The 23,825-nt window shown below is 40.4% G+C and overlaps 1 protein-coding gene across 5 annotated transcripts in view; it reads left to right on the top strand.

Moving 5' to 3' along the window:
* Positions 1-23,825, top strand: part of FHIP1A (FHF complex subunit HOOK interacting protein 1A) — a 297,893-nt gene that overhangs the window by 157,961 nt on the left and 116,107 nt on the right. For all 5 annotated transcript variants that reach the window (XM_065904697.1, XM_065904699.1, XM_065904698.1 and 2 more), the window contains one exon: positions 22,292-22,524. In XM_065904697.1, coding sequence (XP_065760769.1) covers positions 22,420-22,524 — 105 coding nt within the window. In that variant the 5' untranslated portion in view covers positions 22,292-22,419. The remainder of the gene's footprint in view (positions 1-22,291; positions 22,525-23,825) is intronic.

Consider the following 23,825-nt stretch of genomic DNA (forward strand, 5'->3'; position numbering starts at 1 on the left):
CGTGGTCACTGTAATTGATTCAAATGGCATGTTACATTAACGTACTCTTTTATTCCTACTCATACCCCCCAGGCTATATATAATCATTTTGTAGGCTTTTCCCTTTCCCAGAGAGATGGAGACTTCAAGTCCACTGTAACTGCTACACTTAAGCTGAACTTATGTACTTCCCTTTTTGTTTTCCATGTTCTTTTGCTTTTGTTAATTAAATATGTTTTCGCGAAGTAGTACATAATCATGGTACCAAATTCCAAAAGTAAAGAAGGGTGAACCGTGAAAAACAAGTCTCCCTGCCTCTCTGTCCCCAGACACCAGGTGCTCCTCCCCCAGACACCAGGTGCTCCTCCCCCAGACACCAGGTGCTCCTCTGCTGAGGAAGCCGCCTCAGGGTTGTTGTGTCTTTACAGAGATGGGCGATGCCTTTGTGAGCATTTAGAGCAACACATGCCTTTTTTTCTTACATAAATGGTGACATGATATACCTGCTGCTCTGTATATATCCTGGCAGCCTTTCCATATTAGTTCATTCAGAACTGCGACCTTTTTAAACATTTTAAAACAATTTTTAACTGAATTATATATGTTATAGGTATACAACATAGTGATTCACTGTTTTAAAGGTTACATTCCTTTTATAGTTGTTATAAAATACTGGCTATATTCCCCATGTTGTGTGATATATCCTTGTGGCTTATTTTATATGTAGTAGTTTGTACCTCTTAATCCTCTACCCCATATTGCCCCTCCCCTCTTCCGTCTCCTCACTGACAGCCACAAGTTTGTTCTCTGTGAATGTGCTTCTTTTTTGTTATATTCGTTAGCTTGATTCCACATACAAGTGATATATTTTTTAACACAGTATTAGTATTTCAGTTTCCATATACAAATGATTCCACATACCAGTGATTCCACATACAAGTGATTCCACATACGAGTGATATATTTAACACAGTATTACTATTTCAGCTTCCACATACAAGTGATTCCACATACAAATGATTCCACATACGAGCAATTCCACGTACAAGTGATTCCACATACGAGTGATTCCACATACAAGTGATATATTTAACACGGCATTAGTATTTCAGATTGTGCATACAAGTGATTCCACATACGAGTGATATATTTAACACAGTATCAGTCTTTCTCTTTCTGACTTCGCTGAGCATAATACCCTTCAAGTTCATCGATGTTGCTGCAGATGGCAGAATTTCGTTCTTTTTAATGGCTCACTAGTATTCCACTATGTATAGATACCCATCGTCTTTATCCATTCATCTGATGATGGACTCTTGCATTGCTTCCATTCTTGGCCTGTTTTTTTTTGATGGTGAGTTGTATGAGCTGCTTATATATTTTGAATATTAACGCCTTTTCATATCATTTGCAAATGTTTTGTCACACTCAGTCAGTTGTCTTTTCATTTTGTTGCTGGTTTTCTTTGCTCTGTGAAACCTTTTGGCCTTTATTAGGTCCCATTTGTTTGCTTTTGCTTTTATTTCCTTTGGTTTATGAGACAGATCCAAAATAATATTGCTATGATTTATGCCAAAGAGTGTTCTGCCTATGTTTTCCTCGAGGAGTTTTTTGGCTTCTGGTCTAACATTTAGGTCTGTAATCCATTTTTAGTTTATTTTTGTATATGGTGTTATAGAATGTTCTAATTTTGTTCTTTTATGTGTAGCTGTCTAGTTTTCCCAGCAACACTTATTGAAGAGACTGTCCTTTCTCCACCGTCTATTCTTGCCTCCTTACTCACAGATTAATTGGCCACAGTGCCTAGGTTTATTTCTGAGATTTCTGTCCTGTCCCACTGATCAGTGTTCCTGCTTTTGTGCTGTTACGCGTACTGTTTTGATTACTGTAGCTTTGTGGTGTAGTCTACAGTCAAGGAGTGTGATCGCTCCAACTCTGTTCTTTCTAAAGATTGTTTTGGCTATTCAGGGCCATTTGTTTCCACAAAAAATTTAAGCTTATTTGTTCTAGTTCTGTGAAAAATGCCACTGGTATTTTTGATAGATATTGCATTGAATCTGTAGATTGTCTTGAGTAATATGGTCATTTAAGTTATTAATTTAATTTAACATAGTAAATTAAATATATTAATTATAATTATATTGATTCTTATATATTAATTTTTCCAATCCAAGAACACCTTTCTATCTATTAATGTTGTCAGTTTCTTTCATCAATCTTATAGTTTCTTGAGTATTGGTCTTATACCTCCTTAGATAGATTTATTCTTAGATATTTTATTCTTTTTGATGCAGTGGTAAATGAGATTGTTCCCTTAATTTTTCTCTTTTTATATTTCATTGTTTTTGTGTGTAAATGCAACAGATATCTGTATAGTAATTTTGTATTCTGCAGCTTTACCAGATGAGCGCTAATGGTTTTCTGGTGGCATCTTTAGAATTTTCTGTGCAGTATCATGTCATATGAAAACAATGATACTTTTCCTTCTTCCTTTCCAATTTGAATTCCTTTATTTCTTGTCTGATTGCTGTGGCTAATATTGCCAAAATTATGTTAAATAAAACTGGTGAGATGAGGCAATGTTGTCTTATTCCTGATTTAGAGAAGATACTTTCAGTTTTTCACCACTGAGCATGGTATTACCTGTGCGTTTGTCATATATGACCTTTCTTATGTTGAGGAATGTTCCCTCTATGCCCACTTTCTGAAGAGTTTTTTTTTTAAACATAAATGGATTTTAAATTCTGTTGAAGCTTTTTCTGCATCCATTGAGATGATCATATGGTTTTTATTATTCACTTCATTAATATGGTGTAGCCCATTGATTGACTTGCAGATACTGAAAAAATCATTGCCTTCCGGGGATGAATTCCACTTAATCATTGTTATGATCCTCTTAATGTATTGTTGAACTCAGTTTGCTAATATTTTGCTGAGGATTTTTGCACCTGTGTTCATCAGTGATATTAACCTATAATTTGTATGTGTGTGATAACTTTGTTTTTGGTATCAGGGTGTTATATCATAGAACAAGTTTGAAAGTGTTCCTCTGCAATTTTTCAGAAGAGTTTCAAAAGAATATGTGTTATCTCTTCTCTGAATGTTTAGTAGAATTCACCTGTGAAGCCATCTGGTCCTGGATTTTTGTTGGTTGGGGGTTGTTACTTATTCAGTTTCATTACTGGAAATTAGTTTGTTCATATTTTTCTTTCTTCCTTGTTCAGTCTCAGGAGATGGTGCCTTTCTAAGAATTTGTCCATGTCTTGTAGGTTATCCATTTCATTGGCTTACAGTTGTTTGTAGTATTCTCTTATGATCCTTTATATTTCTGTGGTGTTGGCTGTAACTTCATCTTTTTCATTTCTGATTTTATTCACTTGGGCCCGCCCCCTTTTTTTCTTCATGAGTCTGGCTAAAAGTTAATTAATTTTACTTATCTTTTCAAAGAACCAGCTTTTAGTTTCATTGATCTTTTATATTTTGGTCTTTATTTCACTTATTTCACCTATGATCTTTATGTTTTCTTTCTCTTTACTAACTTTGGGATAAGTTTGTTCTTTTTTATCAAGTCCTATTAAGTGTAAGGTTAGGTTGTTTATTTGAGATTTTCCTAGTTTCTTGAGGTAAAGTTGTATCACTGTAAACTTCCCTCTTAGAACTGCTTTTGCTGCATCCCAAAGATTTTAGATTGTACTGTTTTCATTTTACATGGAAAAGAAACAAAAAAAGGCAGAATGGTTGTCTGAGGAGGCCTTACAAATAGCTGTGAAAAGAAGAGAAGCGAAAAGCAAAGGAGTAAAGGAAAGATATTCCCATTTGAATGCAGAGTTCCAAAGAATAGCAAGGAGAGATAAGAAAGCCTTCCTCAATGATCAATGCAAAGAAATAGAGGAAAACAACAGAATGGGAAAGACTAGAAATCTCTTCAAGAAAATTAGAGATACCAAGGGAACATTCCATGCAAAGATGGGTTCGATAAAGGATAGAAATGGTATGGACCTAACAGAAGCAGAAGATGTTAAGAAGAGGTGGCAAGAATACACAGAAGAACTGTACAAAAAAGGTCTTCACGACCCAGATAATCATGATGGTGTGATCACTCACCTAGAGCCAGACATCCTGGAATGTGAAGTCAAGTGGACCTTAGGAAGCATCACTACAAACAAAGCTAGTGGAGGTGATGGAATTCCAGTTGAGCTATTTCAAATCCTGAAAGATGATGCTGTGAAAGTGCTTCAGTCAATATGCCAGCAAATCTGGAAAACTCAGCAGTGGCCACGGGACTGGAAAAGGTCAGTTTTCATTCCAATCCCTAAGAAAGGCAATGCCAAAGGATGCTCAAACTACCGCACAATTGCACTCATCTCACACACTAGTAAAGTAATGCTCAAAATTCTCCAAGCCAGGCTTCAACAGTACATGAACCGTGAGCTTCCAGATGTTCAAGCTGGTTTTAGAAAGGGCAGCGGAACCAGAGATCAAATTGCCAACATCCGCTGGATCATCGAGAAGGCAAGAGAGTTCCAGAAAAACATCTATTTCTGCTTTATTGACTATGCCAAAGCCTTTGACTATGTGGATCACAATAAACTGTGGAAAATTCTGAAAGAGATGGGAATACCAAACCACCTGACCTGCCTCTTGAGAAACCTGTATGCAGGTCAGGAAGCAACAGGTAAAACTGGACGTGGAACAACAGACTGGTTCCAAATCAGGAAAGGAATACATCAAGGCTGTATATTGTCACCCTGCTTGTTTAACTTATATGCAGAGTACATCATGAGAAACGCTGGGCTGGAAGAAGCACAAGCTGGAATCAAGATTGCCAGGAGAAATATCGATAACCTCAGATATGCAGATGACACCACCCTTATGGCAGAAAGTGAAGAGGAACTAAAAAGCCTCTTGATGAAAGTGAAAGAGGAGAGTGAAAAAGTTGGCTTAAAGGTCAACATTCAGAAAACTAAGATCATGGCATCTGGTCCCATCACTTCAGGGGAAATAGATGGGGGAACAGTGGGAACAGTATCAGATTTTATTTTTTGTGCTCCAAAATCACTGCAGATGGTGATTGCAGCCATGAAATTAAAAGACGCTTACTCCTGGGAAGGAAAGTTATGACCAACCTAGATAGCATATTAAAAAGCAGAGACCTTACTTTGCCAACAAAGGTCTGTCTGGTCAAGGCTATGGTTTTTCCAGTGGTCATGTATGGATGTGAGAGTTGGACTATAAAGCAAGCTGAGTGCTGAAGAATTGATGCTTTTGAACTGTGGTGTTGGAGAAGACTCTTGAGAGTCCCTTGGACTGCAAGGAGATCCAACCAGTCCATCCTAAAGGAGATCAGTCCTGGGTGTTCATTGGAAGGACTGATGCTGAAGCTGAAACTCCAGTACTTTGGCCACCTGATGCGAATAGTTGACTCATTGGAAAAGACCCTGATGCTGGGAGGGATTGGGGCAGGAGGAGAAGGGGATCACAGAGGATGAGATGGCTAGATGGCATCACTGACTTGATGGACATGAATTTGAGTGGATTCCAGGAGTTGGTGATTGACAGGGAGGCCTGGCGTGCTGCGATTCAGGGGGTCGCAATGATTCGGACATGACTGAGCAACTGAACTGAGCTGAACTTTTTTCATTTTATTGAAATGAAATGCCTCTAGATTTTTTTTTTATTTCTTCTTTGATTTTTTCATTGATTTATTGATTGTTTAGTAGCATATTGTTTAGCCGACACATGTTTGTGGTTTTTGCAATATTTTTTTTTTTTTTTTGTAGTTTATTTCTAGTCTCATAGCCTTGTGGTCAGAAGAGATGCTTAATATGGTTTCAGTTTTCTTAAATTTATTGAGTCTGTTTTGTTCCTAATATGTGATGGATCCTGGAGAGTTTTTCACGTAGTTGTAAAGAATGTGTATTTTGCTGCTTTTGGGTGAAATACCCTCTATTTATCAGTTAATGTGCCATTTAAGGTCAGAGTTTCCTTACTGATTTTCTGTCTGCATTATCTGTCCATTGATGTAAGGGGGCTGTTAAAGTCTTCTACTATTATTGTGTTACTGTCAAGTTCTCCTTTTATGTCTATTATTTGCCTTATATTTTGAGGTTGGTTGTGTGTATATTTAGTTTTTATATCTTCCTCTTGGAGTGATCCCTGATTATGTGGTGTTTTTCTTTGTCTTTTATTACAGTCTTTATTTTAAAGTCTACTTTGTCTGAATATTGCTACTCTGACTTTCTTTTGAGTTCCATTTGTATGGAATATTTTTTTCTATCCTCTCACTTTGTCTGTGTTTTTAGATCTAGTGGGTCTGTTGTAGGCAGCACAGATACGGATCTTGTTTTGTTTTATCCATTCAGCCACTCTCTCTCTTTTGATTGGAGCATGTAGTTCATTTACGTTTATGGTAGTTATTGATAATGTGTCTTCTTATTGCCATTTTGTTAATTGTTTCTGTGTTGTTTTGTATATCCCCCCCCCTTCATTTTTTGTTCTTTTACTATTTGATGGCTCTCATTAGTGTTATGCTGGATTCCTTTTTCTTTTTTGAGTGTATATCTATTACAGGTTTTTGGTTTGTTGTTGCCATATGTTTTTTATATAGAAATCTCTCTATATACGTGATAGCTTTAAATTTCAATTAAATTAAAATCACAATTTCAATTGCATTTAAAAAGCCTGCATTTGTATTCCCTTCCCCTTGTGATTACTGTTTTTGATACCATGTTTTACATCTAATTGTTTTGAGTATCTCTTAACTGCTTATTGTGGTTATAGATTATTTTAATATTTTTGTCCCTTCACCTTTCTACTAGCTTTGTATGTGGATGATTACTTACCTTTATGTTTGCCTTTACTGATGAGCTTTTTCATTTGATGATTTTACTGTTTCTAGTTGTTGTTATGCCCGATGTCCGAATCCCCGAGCGGGAAGAGAGAAGGCTTCCAAGACAATGCAACTCGCAAAAAAGGGAAGTTTATTACTGACTCTAGCCAGGGCCTTCTGCCCCACCCATCACAGTGGTGCAGGGTCAGAAAAAAGCCCTGAGCCCAAGCTGTTAGGCAAATTTATAAGATATGCTTAAGCAATTAGTAGCTGGCTTAAGCGAATTGGTTACATGTTTGCAAAGCAATTCTATTGGTACAGACTTTCGCGGGCTTTTTCAAACCTGGGCGTTCGCGGGTTTTTCAGCTCTCCCTTTGTTTCTTACTGGGCGCATATTGATTGGCTGGCTCCAGGTTAACTGATGGGGGTAGGGAATCTTACCATTTCGGGGGAAGCTAAAACTTAGGTCCAGGCTGCCTGTCATGGTATTAACCCTGGCAGCCTCACAGTTGTAGCCTTCTTTTTTTTTTTGCCTAGAGAAGTTTCTTTAGCATTTGTTGTAAAGCTGTTTTGGTGGTGCTGAACTGTTAGCTTTTGCTTGTCTGTAAAGCTTGATTTTGTCCATCATATCTGAATGAGAGCCTTGCTGGGTAGACTATTCTTGGTTGTAGGTAAACGTTTCCTTTAAACGTATCATGCCATCCCTTCTGGTCTGCAGAGTTTCTACTGAAAAATCAACTATAGCTATACAAGAGTTCCCTTATATGTTCCTTTTTGCTTTTTACTTTGCTGCCTTTACTGTTCTCTCTTTATCTTTTTCTCATTTTAATTACTGTGTGTCTTGGTGTGTTCGTCTTTAGCTAATCCTGTGTGGGACTCTGTGCTTCTTAGATTTAGGTGACTACTTCCTTTCCAGTGTTATGGGAATTTTAAGTTGTTATGTCTTCACATACGTTCTCAACCCTTTTCTCTCTCTCTTCTCCTTCTGGAACCCCTGAATGTGAATATGATTGTACTTGACCTTACCCCAGAGATCTTTTATACTGTGCGCATTTCTTTTCATTCTTTTCTCTTTTTTTTCTGTTCAGCAGCAGTGATTTTCAATATTGTCTTCCAACTCACTGATCCATTCCTTAGTATCATTTATTCTGCTGTTGAATCCTTCTAGTGTATTTTTTCATTTCGGTTATTTTATTTTTCACCTCTGTTTGGTTTTTCTTTATATTTTCTAACTCTGTTAAAAACTTCTGGTTTCTCATTCTGTGCATCCATTCTTCTCCTGAGTCATTTGACCATCTTTATGACCATTTCCCTGAACTATTTCTAGGGCAGATTGCCTGTTTCAGGTTTAGTTAGTTCTTCTGGGGTTTTATTTAGCTTCTTCATTTGGAACGTATTTCTCTGTCACCTTATTTTGTCTGAGTTACTGTTTGTATTTTTGTGCATGTGGTAGGTTAGTTATATTTTTCAGCCTTGGAGAAGTGGCCCCCTATAGGAGACATTGTGTGTGTCCCAGCAGTGCATGCCCCAAGCTCTATGCTCTAGGGGTTCCCCTCACGAGGGCTGCATGGGATCTTTCTCCTGGGGCAAGTTGATTATGTGGGCAGTCTGCTAGGCTTGCTTGACTCGTGGCCCAGTTGGTTGCCAAGCCCTGCCTTTTGTGGAGGCTGTTGACTGTAGTTGGTAGGACCCGGTTAAGACGCAACTTTCTGCAGAATCCCAGGGTGCCCCAGGGCTCGTGCTGGCTCCTTGGGGGGTGGACTCAGGGCTCGGAAGACTTCGGGTTTGTCTCCTCCCCACTGTTGGGTGCAGCCAGGTCCTGGGGTTAGTGCCGGATTTCTGGCAGGCAGAGCCGGGTCCTAGGGTCTGGCAGCAATGCTGGGAATCCCAGAGCTGGTGTCAGGTTGCTGGTGGTGAGGGAATGGTTCCTGACACCATTGGTGTAGGGCCCGGGGTGTCTCAAAGCTTTTGTTGGCCTGGTGGTGGGCAGAAGAAAGACTCAGATGGTCCCAGAGTGCATGGTCTGCAGTGGGCTGTCGGGGTCTGCAGGCTGCAGATCTGTGCTTTCCCAACGTCTGCTGTCTGCCCCCTGGTATGTGGAGTTGAGGCTTCGCCCTTTAGCAGACAAGGCTGTTTCTAGCGGCGTGTCTAGAGGGGGCTGTGGGCGCAGGAGGTCTTTAGGCAGTGTCTGCTGACGGCTGGGGCTGCGTCCGCCCAGTCAGTCACCTGGCCTGAGGCCTCTCTCCCAACGCTCGTCCCTACAGGCTGTTGAGCGGTGCCAGGCCTTGGCTCTGATACGCTAGAGGAAGGACCGCACACTGCTGCCCTCTGTGCGGTGGAAGGGGCTCCCGAGAGTGACTGTCACCAGGATCGGTGCCCTGGGTGAGTGGCCGCCGCCCCTCGGCACTCTTGGGAGACCTTCCAACACCAGCACGCAGGTCTGGCTCTGCCTCCTGCCAAATTACTGCTCTTACTCTGGGTCCCAGGGCCTGTGAGAGTGTGTCCTCCCGTTACAAGTGAAACGTGTCTCCACTCGTCCTTTGGGACTCCTGAAGTGAGGCCCCGCTGGCCTTCAAAGCCGGATGCTCGGGGGGCCTGTGTTCCTGGTACTGGACTCCTGGGCAGGGGGGCCAGGCGTGTGGGCCTGTGACTCTCACTCACGCGGCGGAGCTTCTGTAATGCATTTATTCTCCCGTTTGTGTGTGGCCCACCCCGACTGATTCCATCATGAGTTTGCCTCTTCTGCCAGTCTGGTTGCGGTTCCTTCTTTATGTCTTTAATGGTAAAAGATCTTTTCTGCCTGGTTTCGGTCTTTTTATCAATGATGGTTCTGCAAATAGTTGTGATTTTGGTGTGCTGGGAGAGCAGGTGGTCTCAGAATCTTTCAATTCCACCATCTTGGTCGATCTGCATCCTTTTTTAAAATTGTGGTGTACTATTTCAATATAGAAGTGCCATATTTATATAACCTGACTGCTGCTGATGGGTATTTGGGGTCTTTCCAGTTGTTTACTATCTAAGCAGTGCCTCAAAGTGTATCTCTGTAGTTTGAGAGATACTAATGGTTAGACCCCAGGATATCTGTGTGACCTTGATTAGACCATCACTGTTACTTCTCCATGCTTGTTTCTGAATCTTGTAGAAGAGGGAAGTGTAGTTCACAGGACTGCTGAGAAGATTTAATGAGTTAATGGTGTGATGTCTTCAGAATAGTGCCTGGCACAGTAAGTGTCAACTCTTTGCTGTTATTCAATATGTCATTTTGTAATGTGAAAGTATATTTATAGGATGTAAGTATACATCAAAAAAAATTTTTTTAAGCTACTTTAAAGATGCATTCATGGTAAAACTATGAAGAGTCCCCAAACAGAGACTAATAGCTAACTGAGATTCTAAAGTTATTACTGGGGACTTCCCTGATGGCCCAGTGGCTAAGACTCCATGCTCCCAGTGCCAAGGGGCCCAGGTTCAATCCCTGTCAGGGAACTAGATCCCACATGCCACAACTAAAGATACTATGAGCTGCAACTAAATAAATAAATAAGTATTAAAAAAAAAAATAAAGTTATTACTGAAGAGACAGGCGTGGGACTTTTGTGACTTCAGTGATATAAAAAGTTCCATTTCAGCAGCTTAGTGGTTGTTCTAGCCTGTGAGTAACTGGGATCTTGTGTAATAATCAGGGCAAGACTCCCTGTGTTATAAATTTCATGGCTGGTTAGATACTTACACTCTGACTCAAAACACTGCAAGGTGTGGTGGCTGAGGTACAAAGTGATTAGCAGCTATTATAATGTTAGAATAGAATAGAAGCGATTTTGCTGTTCAAATTCAGTTTTAAAGGCTGTTGCCAAATTGCTCTTTGCAGGTAGAACAGCAGTATAATTTCTCACTTGAGGTGTATGAGATGAACCCATTTTTACTTTTCCTAAGTCCCCCCTTGAAATATGTAAATCTGGACATTGATAATATACGACTGAGGCCTATGTAGTGTTACTGAGCAAGGAGAACTTTCAAGTTAAATTTTTTTGCCGCTGAAATTTTTCAGTGATCCTAAATCTTGCTTTTTATTTTTTATTAGTATGAAATCTTGATGATAAACTGATCATAGCAATAATATATATAGAGTGGTTAACTACTTTAAACCATAGGTTTTTATTATGAACTTCTAGAATCTTTTGCCTACTCCTGGATGAAAAAATAGTCTTTTAAATTTTGGTTCAGCAGTGATACCAGTTGTTAGTTTATTATATTTGCATGTAAGAAAGTCTTTCATTAATTTTATGATCATAAAAAGTTAAGAAATGGGGAATTATTAGGTTACCATATAAGTGCTATGCGCAGATACTCAGTCATGTCTGACTGTTTGCAACCCCATAGACTGTAGCCCGCCAGCCTCCTCTGTCCATGGGATTTTTCGGGCAAAAATACTGGAGCGGGTTGCCATTTCCTCCTCCAGGGTATAAGTGCTCTAAGTGCTAGTATTACGCTGCCTATGTGAAGTCAGGTAGCTGTGTCAGATATTTCAAGTGCTGCTGACTTACTCCACTTCTATCCTGTTTACGTGTATAGAAGGCAGCAAGACCCTTCATGGCCCATTGCACAGACTGGTGGAGAGAGGTACTTTGTCCTAATTGGCATAGGACCGTGTTCTTTGAGCCCGTTGCTAATATTAGAATAAATGCTAATCACTTTGTACCTCTGACGCCACACCTTGCAGTGCTCTGGAGTTGGAGTGTAAGTGTCTAACCAGCCATGAAACTTGTAAGGCACTGGGGCTTGCCCTGATTGTTACTCAAGATCATAGTTACTCACAGGCTGGAACAACCCCTAAGCTGCTGAGATGGAACTTTTTGTATTTCCAAAGTCACAAAAGTTCCATGACTGTCTCTTCAGTAACACTTTTAGAATTTGAACTGGCTGTTAGCCTCTGTTTTGGGACTCTTTATGAATGCAATATAAAGTGACTTATAAACTTTTTCATGGCAAATAGATGGGGAAACAGTGGAAACAGTCTCAGACTTTATTTTTCTGGGCTCCAAAATTACTGCAGATGGTGATTGCAGCCATGAAATTAAGACGCTTACTCCTTGGAAGGAAAGTTATGACCAACCTAGATAGTGTATTAAAAAGCAGAGACATACAGACCACCAGCCCAGGTGGGAGGCATGAGTCAAGTGCTCGGGCCTGTTGGGCTGGGAAGATCCAGAGGAATCGGGTGGAGAGGGAGGTGGGATGGGAGACCGGGATGGGGAATTCGTGTAACTCTATGGCTGATTCACATCAATGTATAACAAAACCCACTGAAAAATAAAAAAATTAAAAATAAAATAAAATAAAATAAAAAGCAGAGACATTAATTTGTCAACAAGGTTCGTCCTTCAAGGCTATGGTTTTGCTAGTGGTTATGTGTGGATGTGAGAGTTGGACTGTGAAGAAAGCTGAGCGCCAAAAAGTTGATGCTTTTGAACTGTGGTGTTGGAGAAGACCCTTGAGAGTCCCTTGGACTGCAAGGAGATCCAACCAGTCCAGCCTAAAGGAGATCAGTCCTGGGTGTTCATTGGAAGGACTGTTGCTGAGGCTGAAACTCCATTACTTTGGCCACCTAATGTGAAGAGTTGACTCATTGGCAAAGACCCTGATGCTGGGAGCTATTGCGGGCAGGAAAAGAAGGGGACGACAGAGGATGAGATGGCGGATGGCATCACTGACTCAATGGACGTGAGTTTGGGTGAACTCTGGGAGTTGGTGATGGACAGGGAGGCCTGGCGTGCTGCGGTTCATGGGGTCGCAAAGAGTTGGACACAACTGAGCAACTGAACTGAACTGATAAATGTTTTTGAAGGTGGGCAATTCATGGACTCTTTTTAGAACTGACAGAAAACTGTAGCCACCTCTCTCCAGGGAAATGTGCCCACAATTTGTGAGATTTGTGAATATATATGGAATTTTATTGTTAGTACACTCATTGCACTTAGTACATCTTAAACTACGCATGGATGAAGGACATTTTTGAAAAGGAGATTTTTTTTTCCCCTGTTGCTGTTCTGAAAGGTAATCAGCACATCGGCTTAATTATGCTGCAGGTTGCATATTTGAAATTTTTCGCATAAAGGCATTTGAAAGACTGCTGGTAGGGAACTAATTCTGATTGATAGAGCTGCAAAGACAGGTATTAAACTAAGCAGCATAACTTCCCAAAGGTAACTCCTTTTCCAGGTAAATGACCAAGACATGTCAGACAAAAAATTAAGGTTTTTTTTTCCAGGAGAATTTCTTGAGAAGAACTTCATTAGTATGAGAGAGTTCTTAGAAATTCAGAGCATCTACCTCAAATCCCTGCTTTAAAATGCTTCCCCGTGGAATTTGTCAGATAAATTTATCTCTGAATTTACCTTAGCTAAATTTTAGAGTTTTACAGCAGATATTGTAATTGAGTTATCCCTTAATAGCTTTCAACAAAATAGTTATGTGACTGGATGGGCACACTACCAAGATTATAGTGATTGATTGGGTTGTTGGGGAGACTTTGCCCAAGAATGGTCTGGTTTTCACTTTCTGACAAATCACTCCATGTGTGGAAGAGACTTTTCCTGTTCAGTCACCAATGAGCTGATGCCTCAACTTTTCCTATAATTTTCAAAAGCTATAATTTTTACTGTCCAAATCTTTGCCACTAGGGGTTTAATTTCTTAAGCAGCCTTAAAAGTTAAGTCCCATAACAAATTTTTGGTATATTTTAGATAATAACTTTCATTTTTCTTCTTCATTCATTCTGCTTATCAGTCACTTGCATGGCACATGGGTTTGACCTAGTTGGCTGGCAACTTGTTCTGGTGAAATTAAGATGTAAAACATGGTGGAATTATTTCCTGGCATTATTAGCAGTTTTCTGAAATCTGGTTACTATTTTGAGGCATGCATTTATCAAAGCCTGAAACCATTTGGAATCACGCATTGCAAGTATTTTCTGTTTTCACCCTATGTGTTAACAGGTTACCTACAACTTAGGGGAACAAAACAATGTGTGCTTTGCTGAAATGATGGATAGTGAACTGAATGAACCAACAAGTTGAGGGAGTCTGAGGACAAGGTCCAGGAGTCGGGGGCTCTTTGATGCTGGCTTTATTTTCCACAGCCCAGCATTCCCATGTGATACAACAGCAAGACAGAAAAGGAAACAGGGCCAGAGATTAGAGTGCATGGAGGATTTCTTTTTAATAGATTTTTATAAGGCTCTGCAGCGAGGTTGTCTGAGGTAGTGTGACCCAAAATGAATCCTCCCCCATCGCTATTAGTTATAATTGAGGGCACACCGTTCCCTTCTCTTCAGGTTTTCCCAATATTTGAGGAGTCTTCACCCTTAGATGGAATTTTATTTGATTAGCACATTTGTATTAATAGACTATATATTTAATAGCAGCCAATTCAGAGCCTTCTAAAGTACATTCTAAAACAATGAGTTTTTTTTCTGCTGGCAGTTGCTCAGGAAAAAAACCAACCAACCAACCACAGGTTATATTTTGAGATGGTTGATTTCTGTGCTCTGGGTTCCTTAAGTGAAATATGCTTTACTCAAAAAAAAGATGAGAGATAGACTCCCATTTACAACTGGAATTCTTACAAAGCTTTTTGTACTGTGGCTGTTATCCTCTTTTAATAACTATCTGATCGCACACTGCGCTCAGCAGTGTCTGACTCTGTGCAACCCCAGGGACAGCAGCCTGCCAGGCTCCTCTGTCCTTGGGATTTCCCCGGCAAGAATACTGGAGTGGGTTGCTATTTCCTTCTCCAATTATCTGATTACTCCTCCACAGTTAGTATAATGGTTGCAATAAAGGATAGAAAATAATGACTTTTGAGCTGGGAGAGACCTGAGAAATAATAATTTAATCCTAATTACTCCCCCAAGCAAGGTTTCAAACCAAGAGCCTCCTGCTGTCTTAGACCCCAACTCCCAGTCAAAGCTGAAGTCTCCGAGTAGGGACCTTATGTTTTCTGCCTTCCATGCTTGGAGAACTGAGAGAAAAACTCTTAGCGCTAATACTTTGTTCCCCACTTTAAATCCCCCTAAACTCTGATCATCTCCAGAAACCAGCCCGAGGTATATCTGGAGGGAGGGAGAGGGGAAGATGGAAAGGGAACCTGCCATGTTTGTCCATCACGTTCAAGATTTGGTGACTTGCTGTGAAAAGAGCCTGGTGTGCTGCAGTCCACGGGGTTGCAAAGAGTCGGACACGACTGAGCGACTGGACTGAACTGAACGGAACTGTGAAGAGTTGGCCTTGCTTCTCTTACTGCTAGGTCTCTCCTACCTGTGCTCTTGACCACACCTTTCTCCTGATCCTCTTGCTCCATCAGAATCTGTGTGTGTTGCGGGGGTGGGTAGTGGGAGGTGGGGTGGGTGGGGTGGGTGGCAGGTATCTTCAAATTCTCCATGATAGTTGATTCCTTCTCATTAGATCTGCAAATAGGATTACTTTTCCCTTAACAAAAATGTTCCCTAAGCTATGTCTCTCCTTAAGGTCACCATCCATTTCTTTCTCTTCAGGATTTTAAAAAATAATCCATTATTAGAAGATATTATATTTAAATACTGTGTGATATCACTTATGTGCAATTTAAAAGCAACATGAATGAATGCACATGTAAAATAGAAACAAACAGATTTAGGGACTTCACTGGTGGCTCGCTGATGAAGAACCTGCCTGTCAATGCGGGAGACGTGGGTTCAATCCCTGGGTCAGGAGAATCCCCTGGAGGAGGAGATGGCAACCCACTCCAAGATTCTTGCCTGGAGAATCCCATGGACAGGGGGGCCTGGCAGGCTACAGTCCACGGGGTCACAAAGAGTTGGACATGACTTAGCAACTACACAGAAATTTAAATATGGAAAAGGATATTTAAATATGTTAAATTGAAGGATGGTATGAGACCTGTTCAGTCTCTCAGTCATGTGCCACTCTTTGTGACCCCATGGACTGCAGCACGCCAGGCCTCCCTGTCCATCACCAACTCTCAGAGCTTGCTCAAACTCATGTCCATAGAGTTGGTGATGCCATCCAACCATCTCATCCTCTGTCATCCCCTCTCCTCTCGCCTTCAATCTTTACCCAGCACCAGGGTCTTTTCCAGTGAGTCAGTTCTTTGCATCTGGTGGCCAATGTATTGGAGTTTCAGCTTCAGCATCAGTCCTTCCAATGAATATTCAGGACTGATCTCCTTTAGGATGGACTAGCTGGGTCTCCTTGTAGTCCAAGGAATTCTCAAGAGTCTTCTCCAACACCACATAGTTCAAAAGCATCAATTCTTCGGCCCTCAGCTTTCTTTATAGTCCAACTCTCACATCCATACATCACTACCAGAAAAACCATAGCTTTGACTAGATGGACCTTTGTCAGCAAAGTAATGTCCCTGCTTTTTAATATGCTCTCTAGGTTGGTCATAGCTTTTCTTCTAAAGAACAAGTGTCTTTTAATTTCATGACTGCAGTCACCATTTGCAGTGATTTTGGAGCCCCCCAAAATAAAGTCTGTCACTGTTTCCATTGTTTTCCCATTTATTTGCCATGAAGTGATGGGACTAGATGCCATGATCTTAATTTTCTGAATGTTGAGTTTTAAGCCAACTTTCCTACTCTCCTCTTTCACTTTCATCAAGGGGCTCTTTAGTTCTTCTTTACTTTCTGCCATAAGGGTGGTGTCATCTGAGTATCTGAGATTATTTCTCCTGACAGTCTTGATTCCAGCTTGTGCTTCTTCCAGCCTGGCATTTTGTGTGATGTACTCTGCATATAAGCAGGGGCACAATAAGCAGGGTGACAATGTACAGCCTTAATGTGCCCCTTTCCCGATTTGGAACCAGTCTGTCGTTCCATGACCAGTTCTAACCCTTCTTGACCTGCATACCGATTCTCAGGAGGCAGGTAAGGTGGTCTGGTATTCCCATCTCTTTAAGAATTTTCCACAGTTTTTTGTGATCCACACAGTCAAAAGCTTTGGTGTAGTCAGTAAAACAAAAGTAGGGTTTTCTTTGGAACTCTCTTGCTTTTTTGATGATGGTATGAGATAATGTTTTATTAAATACCAAAATGTGTATATTGTAAGTTCAGCCTGATAGTGAAAGAGAGCTATATTAAAATACAGTCACTGGTAGTTCAGGGAAAAAATGTGATTTTGACACATTTATAGGTCTCATAAGTATTGTAGTTCTTGAGAGAGATTGAAATTAGAGGTCTGTTTGGGAGTGACATTGAAGGAATTTTTACATTGGAAAGAAGTATGATCTATATGGCTAGAATCTAGGCTTTTATGATTATGTGGTATATTTTATAATTCTGTGATATGGGAACATATGTTTGTTTTTTTTCAAAATCAAATAAAAATATGTACTTTCAAAAAAGGGCAAATAAAGACACAGGTAATTCTTATGTCAGTTATTCTGTCTTCAACAACATTTAATAGAAAATTTCCCTCCTTATTGATGGAAAATATTTCTATATATAATATTAATGAGATATATAAATGTGGCTACTCAGCAGTGTCTTTGGAAATAATGTAGTCAGTTCTGTCTTTGCAGTATAGAACCTGTGTTGATATCTCAGCATACATATATACAGACAGACAGGCAGACATGTATTCTGACAGCTCATTTCTCTACTGCAAGACCAAAAATCTCAACTATCACACCACAATACCACTCGCAACCACTGTGGGAAAAAAAAAGAGTCATTTGGGTATTTTTATTGGTGGTGGTTTGTCTGAAGAATGGAAAAACATCACTCCTTTAAGAGCTGAATGATTTCTAGAGCTTTTTCTTGGGCATGAAATTCGAGTTGATGCACACGTTTGTATTTATGGGGAGAACGGGTGGCATGTGGGCCAGGAGCAGCGAACTTTGCTCTGACCATTCCCAGCTCCAGACGCCTGAGGCTGAAGAGCGCAGAGGGCCAGAGGGGTGACTCCAGTGATGGTGTGTGACACGCACGTGTGATCTGACACCTGTAGCCTCTCCTGTCTGCTCACAGCCTTTTGCTTAGTTCTGTCCTCTGTCTTCACTTGGGAGTTTAGCTGTTATTTGAGAGTTAAAGAAAAAGCTTGGAATTGGAAAAAGGAAAGGCTGATAATGGGAAAATGCAGAAATAGGTTGAAAGCCTTGATGCTTGAGGAAATACGTTCTTACACATCACTCACAAGTATGAAACTGGTGCTCTCAATTCTGCGCTGTCTGGGGGCTGTGCTAGCTGTTCGCCGCTCTAACCCGGGAGTGAGAAAGTGTGGGAAGACCCACCTGGCCTCTGGGTGCTGGGTGGTGTTTTCATTGACAGGGGCTCCTGATACGGCCTTTCCTGTCCCAAACACGACTTTCTGGACTTGCCTCCCCTTCTCCTTTCTCTCCCAAGTTCTCTCGATGTTGTGGTTTCTAGAATCATGGCGTATTTATATTTTCCAGGCATCTGCCTCAAGAGTATGACTGGATAAGCATCAACCAAGTGAAATGTGTTTTTTTCAGAGAAGATACAGTTTCCTTAAGGGACTAGGGTCAGGGATTACAAGTGTTCCAAAGGAGAATATAGTTTCTAGAAAGAACACTGGACTGGGAGTCAAGAAACATTTCTATCTCTATCAGAACAAACCTGCAGGACTTCCCTGCTGGTCCAGTGGCTGAGACCCTGCGCTCATGATGCAGCGGGGCCCGGATTCCATCCACGGTCAGGGAGCTAGATCCCTTATGCTGCATCTAGGACTTGGCACAAATAAATAAATACTGAAAAAAAAAGAAGCAGTTGTAATAGGTCTGATCAGAGACAAGGGATGTTTGGGCTAAGGTGGTAGCAGTGGAGATGAAGAAATATTTTTAAATATTAAAAAAAAAGGATCTAACTTAGTAAGATTGTGGCCTTGGCTAAGACATTTGTCCTGTCTGTTTTTTGAAAAACCGGCATGTGAAGTCCCTTGAGAACTAACGTAAAGCATCTTAGAAAGCATGTTTCTATTTTTGGATTAGAGGCAGTTGGCATGGTTTATGTTCCCTTAACGCCTTCGAGGAGGAATCTGAGAATCCTGGAGCTGGAAGGCATCTGAGAGAGTCTTCTACTTTTTCAGCCTCTGGAAAAACCCCAGGCACTCTGATTTCCTTGTTATCATCCAAATAAGAGACCTGGACATTTTCAAAGAGATACAGTATTTAGGACAACAAGGAAGTTGAATCAGAATTTGCTTTATCTCTTATCACTTAAAACAAGGCCGCACACTGAGATGTTGTCTAGAAGGGCTAGCCTGCTAGCGGGTGAGGCAGGAGGATCTTAGGGAGTGTGCGTGCATGCGTGTGTGTGTTTGTGTGAGTTTGAACATGTACCTGTGTGTGTGTGTGTGTGGTCGGCCATTCCTGATGTTTAAACACCAGCTGGGCCCATTGAAATATGCCTCTCAGTGGCAGAGAGCCATGATTGTCATTGGACAGTGTCTCATTGAAAGCACATTTGTATTATTAAGAATTATATGTTGGGGAATTCACCAATTTACTTAATAAAACAAATAGTCATGGAAGATGGGCTTCTCTGGTGGCTCAGATGGTAAAGCGTCTGCCTGCAATGCAGGAGACCCGGGTTTGATCCCTGGGTCAGGAAGATCCCCCGGAGAAGGAAATGGCAACCCACTCCAGTATTCTTGCCTGGAAAATTCCATGGATGGAGGAGTCTGGTAGGGTACAGTCCATGGGGTCGCAAAGAGTCGGATATGACTGAGCAACTTCACTAAATCATGGAAGATAGAGTTTAGCTGTTCCTTTCAGATATATCAGGTATAGAGTCCTCCTTCCAGCAGGCCTCCCTCTTTCTGCATACCTATTCTTCTGATGTTCTCCTTAAAAAGCATTTCTTTCCTCAAATGACTAATTCTTACAAGTTTTCTATTCTTACATACTAAAATTTATTTTAAAGCTCTTTTGATGTTGGCTGGTGCATCTTCTACGCCCCCCAGCAGAAACACTGCATTAACCAAAACATTCATTTGGTTCCATAAGAGCTTATGGAAAACCTGAATGAACTTTTGGTCAACCCAATACCTGTTTTCCTTTAACTGTCTTCCAGTGTTTCACTCTACTTCCCACAAAGAACTTGTAAGTCTAACCTGAATCGTCACCTTAAGTCCCCCTCTCACATTTCATTGTTCATAGGAGGAATAGTTGATCAGTTTGATCAGTGTTCTTCTTGTAATGCCTTTCATATTACTCAGTTGAAAATAGTGTCTTGGGACTTTATTGGTGGTCCAGTGGCAAGTACTCTGTGCTCCCAATGCAAGGGAGTTGGGTTCCATCCCTGGTCAGGGGACTAGATCCTGCATGCTGCAACTAAGAGTTTGCATGCCACAACTAAAAATCCCACATGCTGCAACTAAGACCCAGTGCAGCCACAAAAATAAATATTGAAAAAAGAAAGAAAATAGCCTCTTAAAAAAAAAACCCAGAAACACACTTTTGTCACTGTATGTCTGGAAATTTTATCATGGACTTTGTTTTTCAGTGCTCTGATAATTATAATTCCTTTCCCCTGTACTGTCTCTAGTCTGTACACTAAAAAAAAAAAAAACAAAAAAAACCATTTTGAACTATTGTTGTTGTTGTTGTTGTTCAGTTGCTCTGTCATCTCTGACTCTTTGCGACCCCAGGGACTGTAGTACACCAGGCTTTCCTGTCCTTCACTATCTCCTGGAGTTTGCTCAGATTCATATCCATTGAGTTGGTGATGCCATGTAGCCATCTCATCCTCTGCTGCCCCCTTCCCATTTTCCCTTCAATCTTTCTCAGCATCAGAGGCTTTTCCAGAGAGTCAGCTCTTTGCATCAGGTGGTCAAAGTATTGGAGTTTCAGCTTCAGCATCAATAAATATTCAGGGTTGATTTCCTTTAGGATTGCCTGGTTTAATCTCCCTGCAGCCCAGAGGACTTTCAAGAGTCTTCTCCAACACCACAGTTCAAAGGCATCAATTCTTCGGTGCTCAGCCTTCCTTATGATCCAACTCTCACATCCATACATGACTACTGGAAAAACTATAGCTTTGATTATTCAGACCTTTGTTGGCAAAATAATATGTCTACTTTTTAATACACTGTCTTAGTTTGTCATAGTTTTCCTTCCAAGGAGCATCTTTTAATTTCATGACTGCAGTGATTTTGGAACCCAAGTAAATAAAATCTGTCACTGCTTCTACTTTTCTCCCTTACATGTGCCATGAAGTGATGGGACCAGATGCCATGATCATAGTTTTTTGAGGGTTGAGTTTCAAGCCAGCCTTTTCACTCTCCTCTTTCACCTTCATCAAGAGGCTCTTTAGTTCCTCTTCACTTTTTACCATTATAGTGGTCTCATCTGCATATCTGAAGTTATTGATATTTCTCCCAGCAATCTTGATTCCAGCTTGTGCTTCATCCAGCCTGGTATTTCAGGGTGGATGACTGTATATAAGCAGGGTGACTATATATATCCTTGATGTACTCCTTTCCCAGTTTTGAACTAGTCAGTTGCTCCATGTCCAGTTTCACCTGTTAGTTCTTGACGCACAAGTTTTTCAGGAGTCGGGTAAGGCGGCCTGGTACTCCCATGCCTGTACTCAGCCCTTTTATGGACTGACGAAACTGAGGAGATAATACTAATAATACCTTACTGCTTTTGTCAGAGTTAGCTCCACACAACTGGATACAGCATTCCCTGTATGTTCTGTGACCTCAGTATCTTTTTTCTCCTCACTGACTCTGTTGGAGCCTTGACTTTCTTTGTATTTTATCCACATAATTCATTTTTCATTGATAAATAATACAGCTACTTTTCATTGATAAGCGTGCTGTGCTTTACTTACACTTGGTAAACACTACCTTGTTTTTGATGGATCGTTTCTGATTTGTCCAGGTTACTTGGAATTCTATTTTTATATTTATTTTTCAGGGACGTTAGAAACCTTAACTTAGTTTGTAGCCACGAAATGACTGAGAATGTTTTAAATTCCCTTATGAAAGTCATTGATTTAAAAAAATTGCTATTATTGGACATGGCAGTCTGGGTGCTGTGCCGTAACTGCCCTAGGTTATAGCAAGCTATTTATTTTAGTCATTATTAACTAAAGGTTTTTCTGTTTCTTGGTGTTTTTAAACACCACCAACATTGATAATCATAGTTTATTGCTTGAAACTAGATTTGAATGGTTTAGAATAATAATCTAGGGGGTTGTGGTTGATGGTAGTAGAGGGAATAAACTCAATAATTTTTGAATTTATTCACGTGCTTTGGTAGCATCATTTTATATTTTTAGTAGCAAAGTGAGAGAAAAATATAAGAAAGGCTTTGGATTGAGCTTATATGTCTGTTTTATAGATATTTTGCTCAGTGTTGGACTTTGAGAATGTCTATGCTTTGATTTTAATTTAATCATATCCTATTTAATATATGAATGTAATGGAATTTTTGTTGTTGTTGTTATTGTCATTACAGATTGCAGAAGGTGACAATGAAATGTGAAGAAGTTACATTTCTACTGTGATACTTGAAAATTAGTGGCTGCCTACCAAATTGTCATGAAAATTAAATATGACTTAGGAGCATTTGATTTATGAAGGCTTATGATGTCATCTGTTGCGACAGAGAGCAAAATCCAGAGGGCGGTGAGCCTGCAGGGAGTTGACCCAGAAACATGCATGATTGTATTTAAAAACCACTGGGCGCAGGTAATGTATGAGTTCCACCCTCTCTGCTGGTTAGGTAACCTTAGAGGCTTCTATTAGGGTGATCCATGGTTCCCTCCCCGTGTGACAAGTGACCAACGAGGCTTCCAGAAATGTAGGGGGAAACCCTTTTTAGGTAGGAAGAAAAGCAGATTTCTCTTTTTGCTTTCCTAGAATAGGTAGCTGGTTAAAAACCTTGCTTTTCACAGAAGCAATTACAGAACATGAATGTTCCCCAGATATTTTTAGAGGAGTAGCAGTTGGCCTTCAAGTGAGTTGTATATCACTTTGCAATACGCTTGACCGTGAGTACATCCTCTTTCTTTCCCTTCTCCTGCTGATTTTAATTCAGTCTGTAAACTCTAACAATACTGAAAGACATATTTATTAAGTATTTGCCAGTTGCTGTCCTGAATACTACAAATGCTTTGTATCATTTCATCTCCTCCAGAAACTGGTAAGGCAGTTAGTTTTCGCTTCCTCATTTTACAGATGAGGGAATGGAAAATTGTTAGCATGCCTGAGGTTGTTTGACTAGTGACTTTCCATTCAAGTACTTAGACTTTGGTCCCATGACTCCAAGACTAATGTATTTGACCTCTGTGCTCTACCATTTTTCAGGCTTGTGGTCCCTCTGTCATTTAAGGAAAGAAGGTAGCTAGAAGTAACTGAATTCATTACAAAGCTGTTTATAAAAGGTTTTTTAAAATTATTGTTATTCATTTTGACTTCTCTGTGACTCTTCTTGGATCTACTTGTATGACTAATTAAGGGTTGAATGGTCAGGAAATTTACCAGCTTGCCCCTTCCCTCAGAGAGTTTACACGGAGAAAAATAGTCGGCATTCTTTACTACTTGTCCACCATTACACTCCCCAGGTGAGCTGGTAAGTGGCTATTTATGTGACAGTTTTTTAATGACTACCCAATTCCTTCCTCTGGTTGGAAATAGCACATTAGTTAAAGCACTGAGCCTGTAGGTTATAGCAGTTACAGGGACACAGTTTGGATCAAAAACAAAATCAATTCTGCTTCTGGGCCGTTTACACTTTGTAGCTTCTTCTCACCATTCAGTGTAAAGCTTCTAAGGTTCTTTTTATGCATTTCCCTTTCTCTGACTTTCAACTGTCAAAATCTTAATGGGTTTGCCCTGGATACTAAGGGCACATCTGCTTTAGCAATGGGAAGAAAGTAATGCAGGAGTTTTCCAGATAATTTGAGTAATTACCTTTGGCTTTGCACTTGAGCGCTGACGCATAGCGCCTTTCATTTGGGGCACCAGTTTAGTTGCTATGTCCTGTCCAA

Source organism: Muntiacus reevesi, chromosome 13 (genome assembly GCF_963930625.1).
Source record: "Muntiacus reevesi chromosome 13, mMunRee1.1, whole genome shotgun sequence".
Lineage (NCBI taxonomy): Eukaryota > Metazoa > Chordata > Mammalia > Artiodactyla > Cervidae > Muntiacus > Muntiacus reevesi.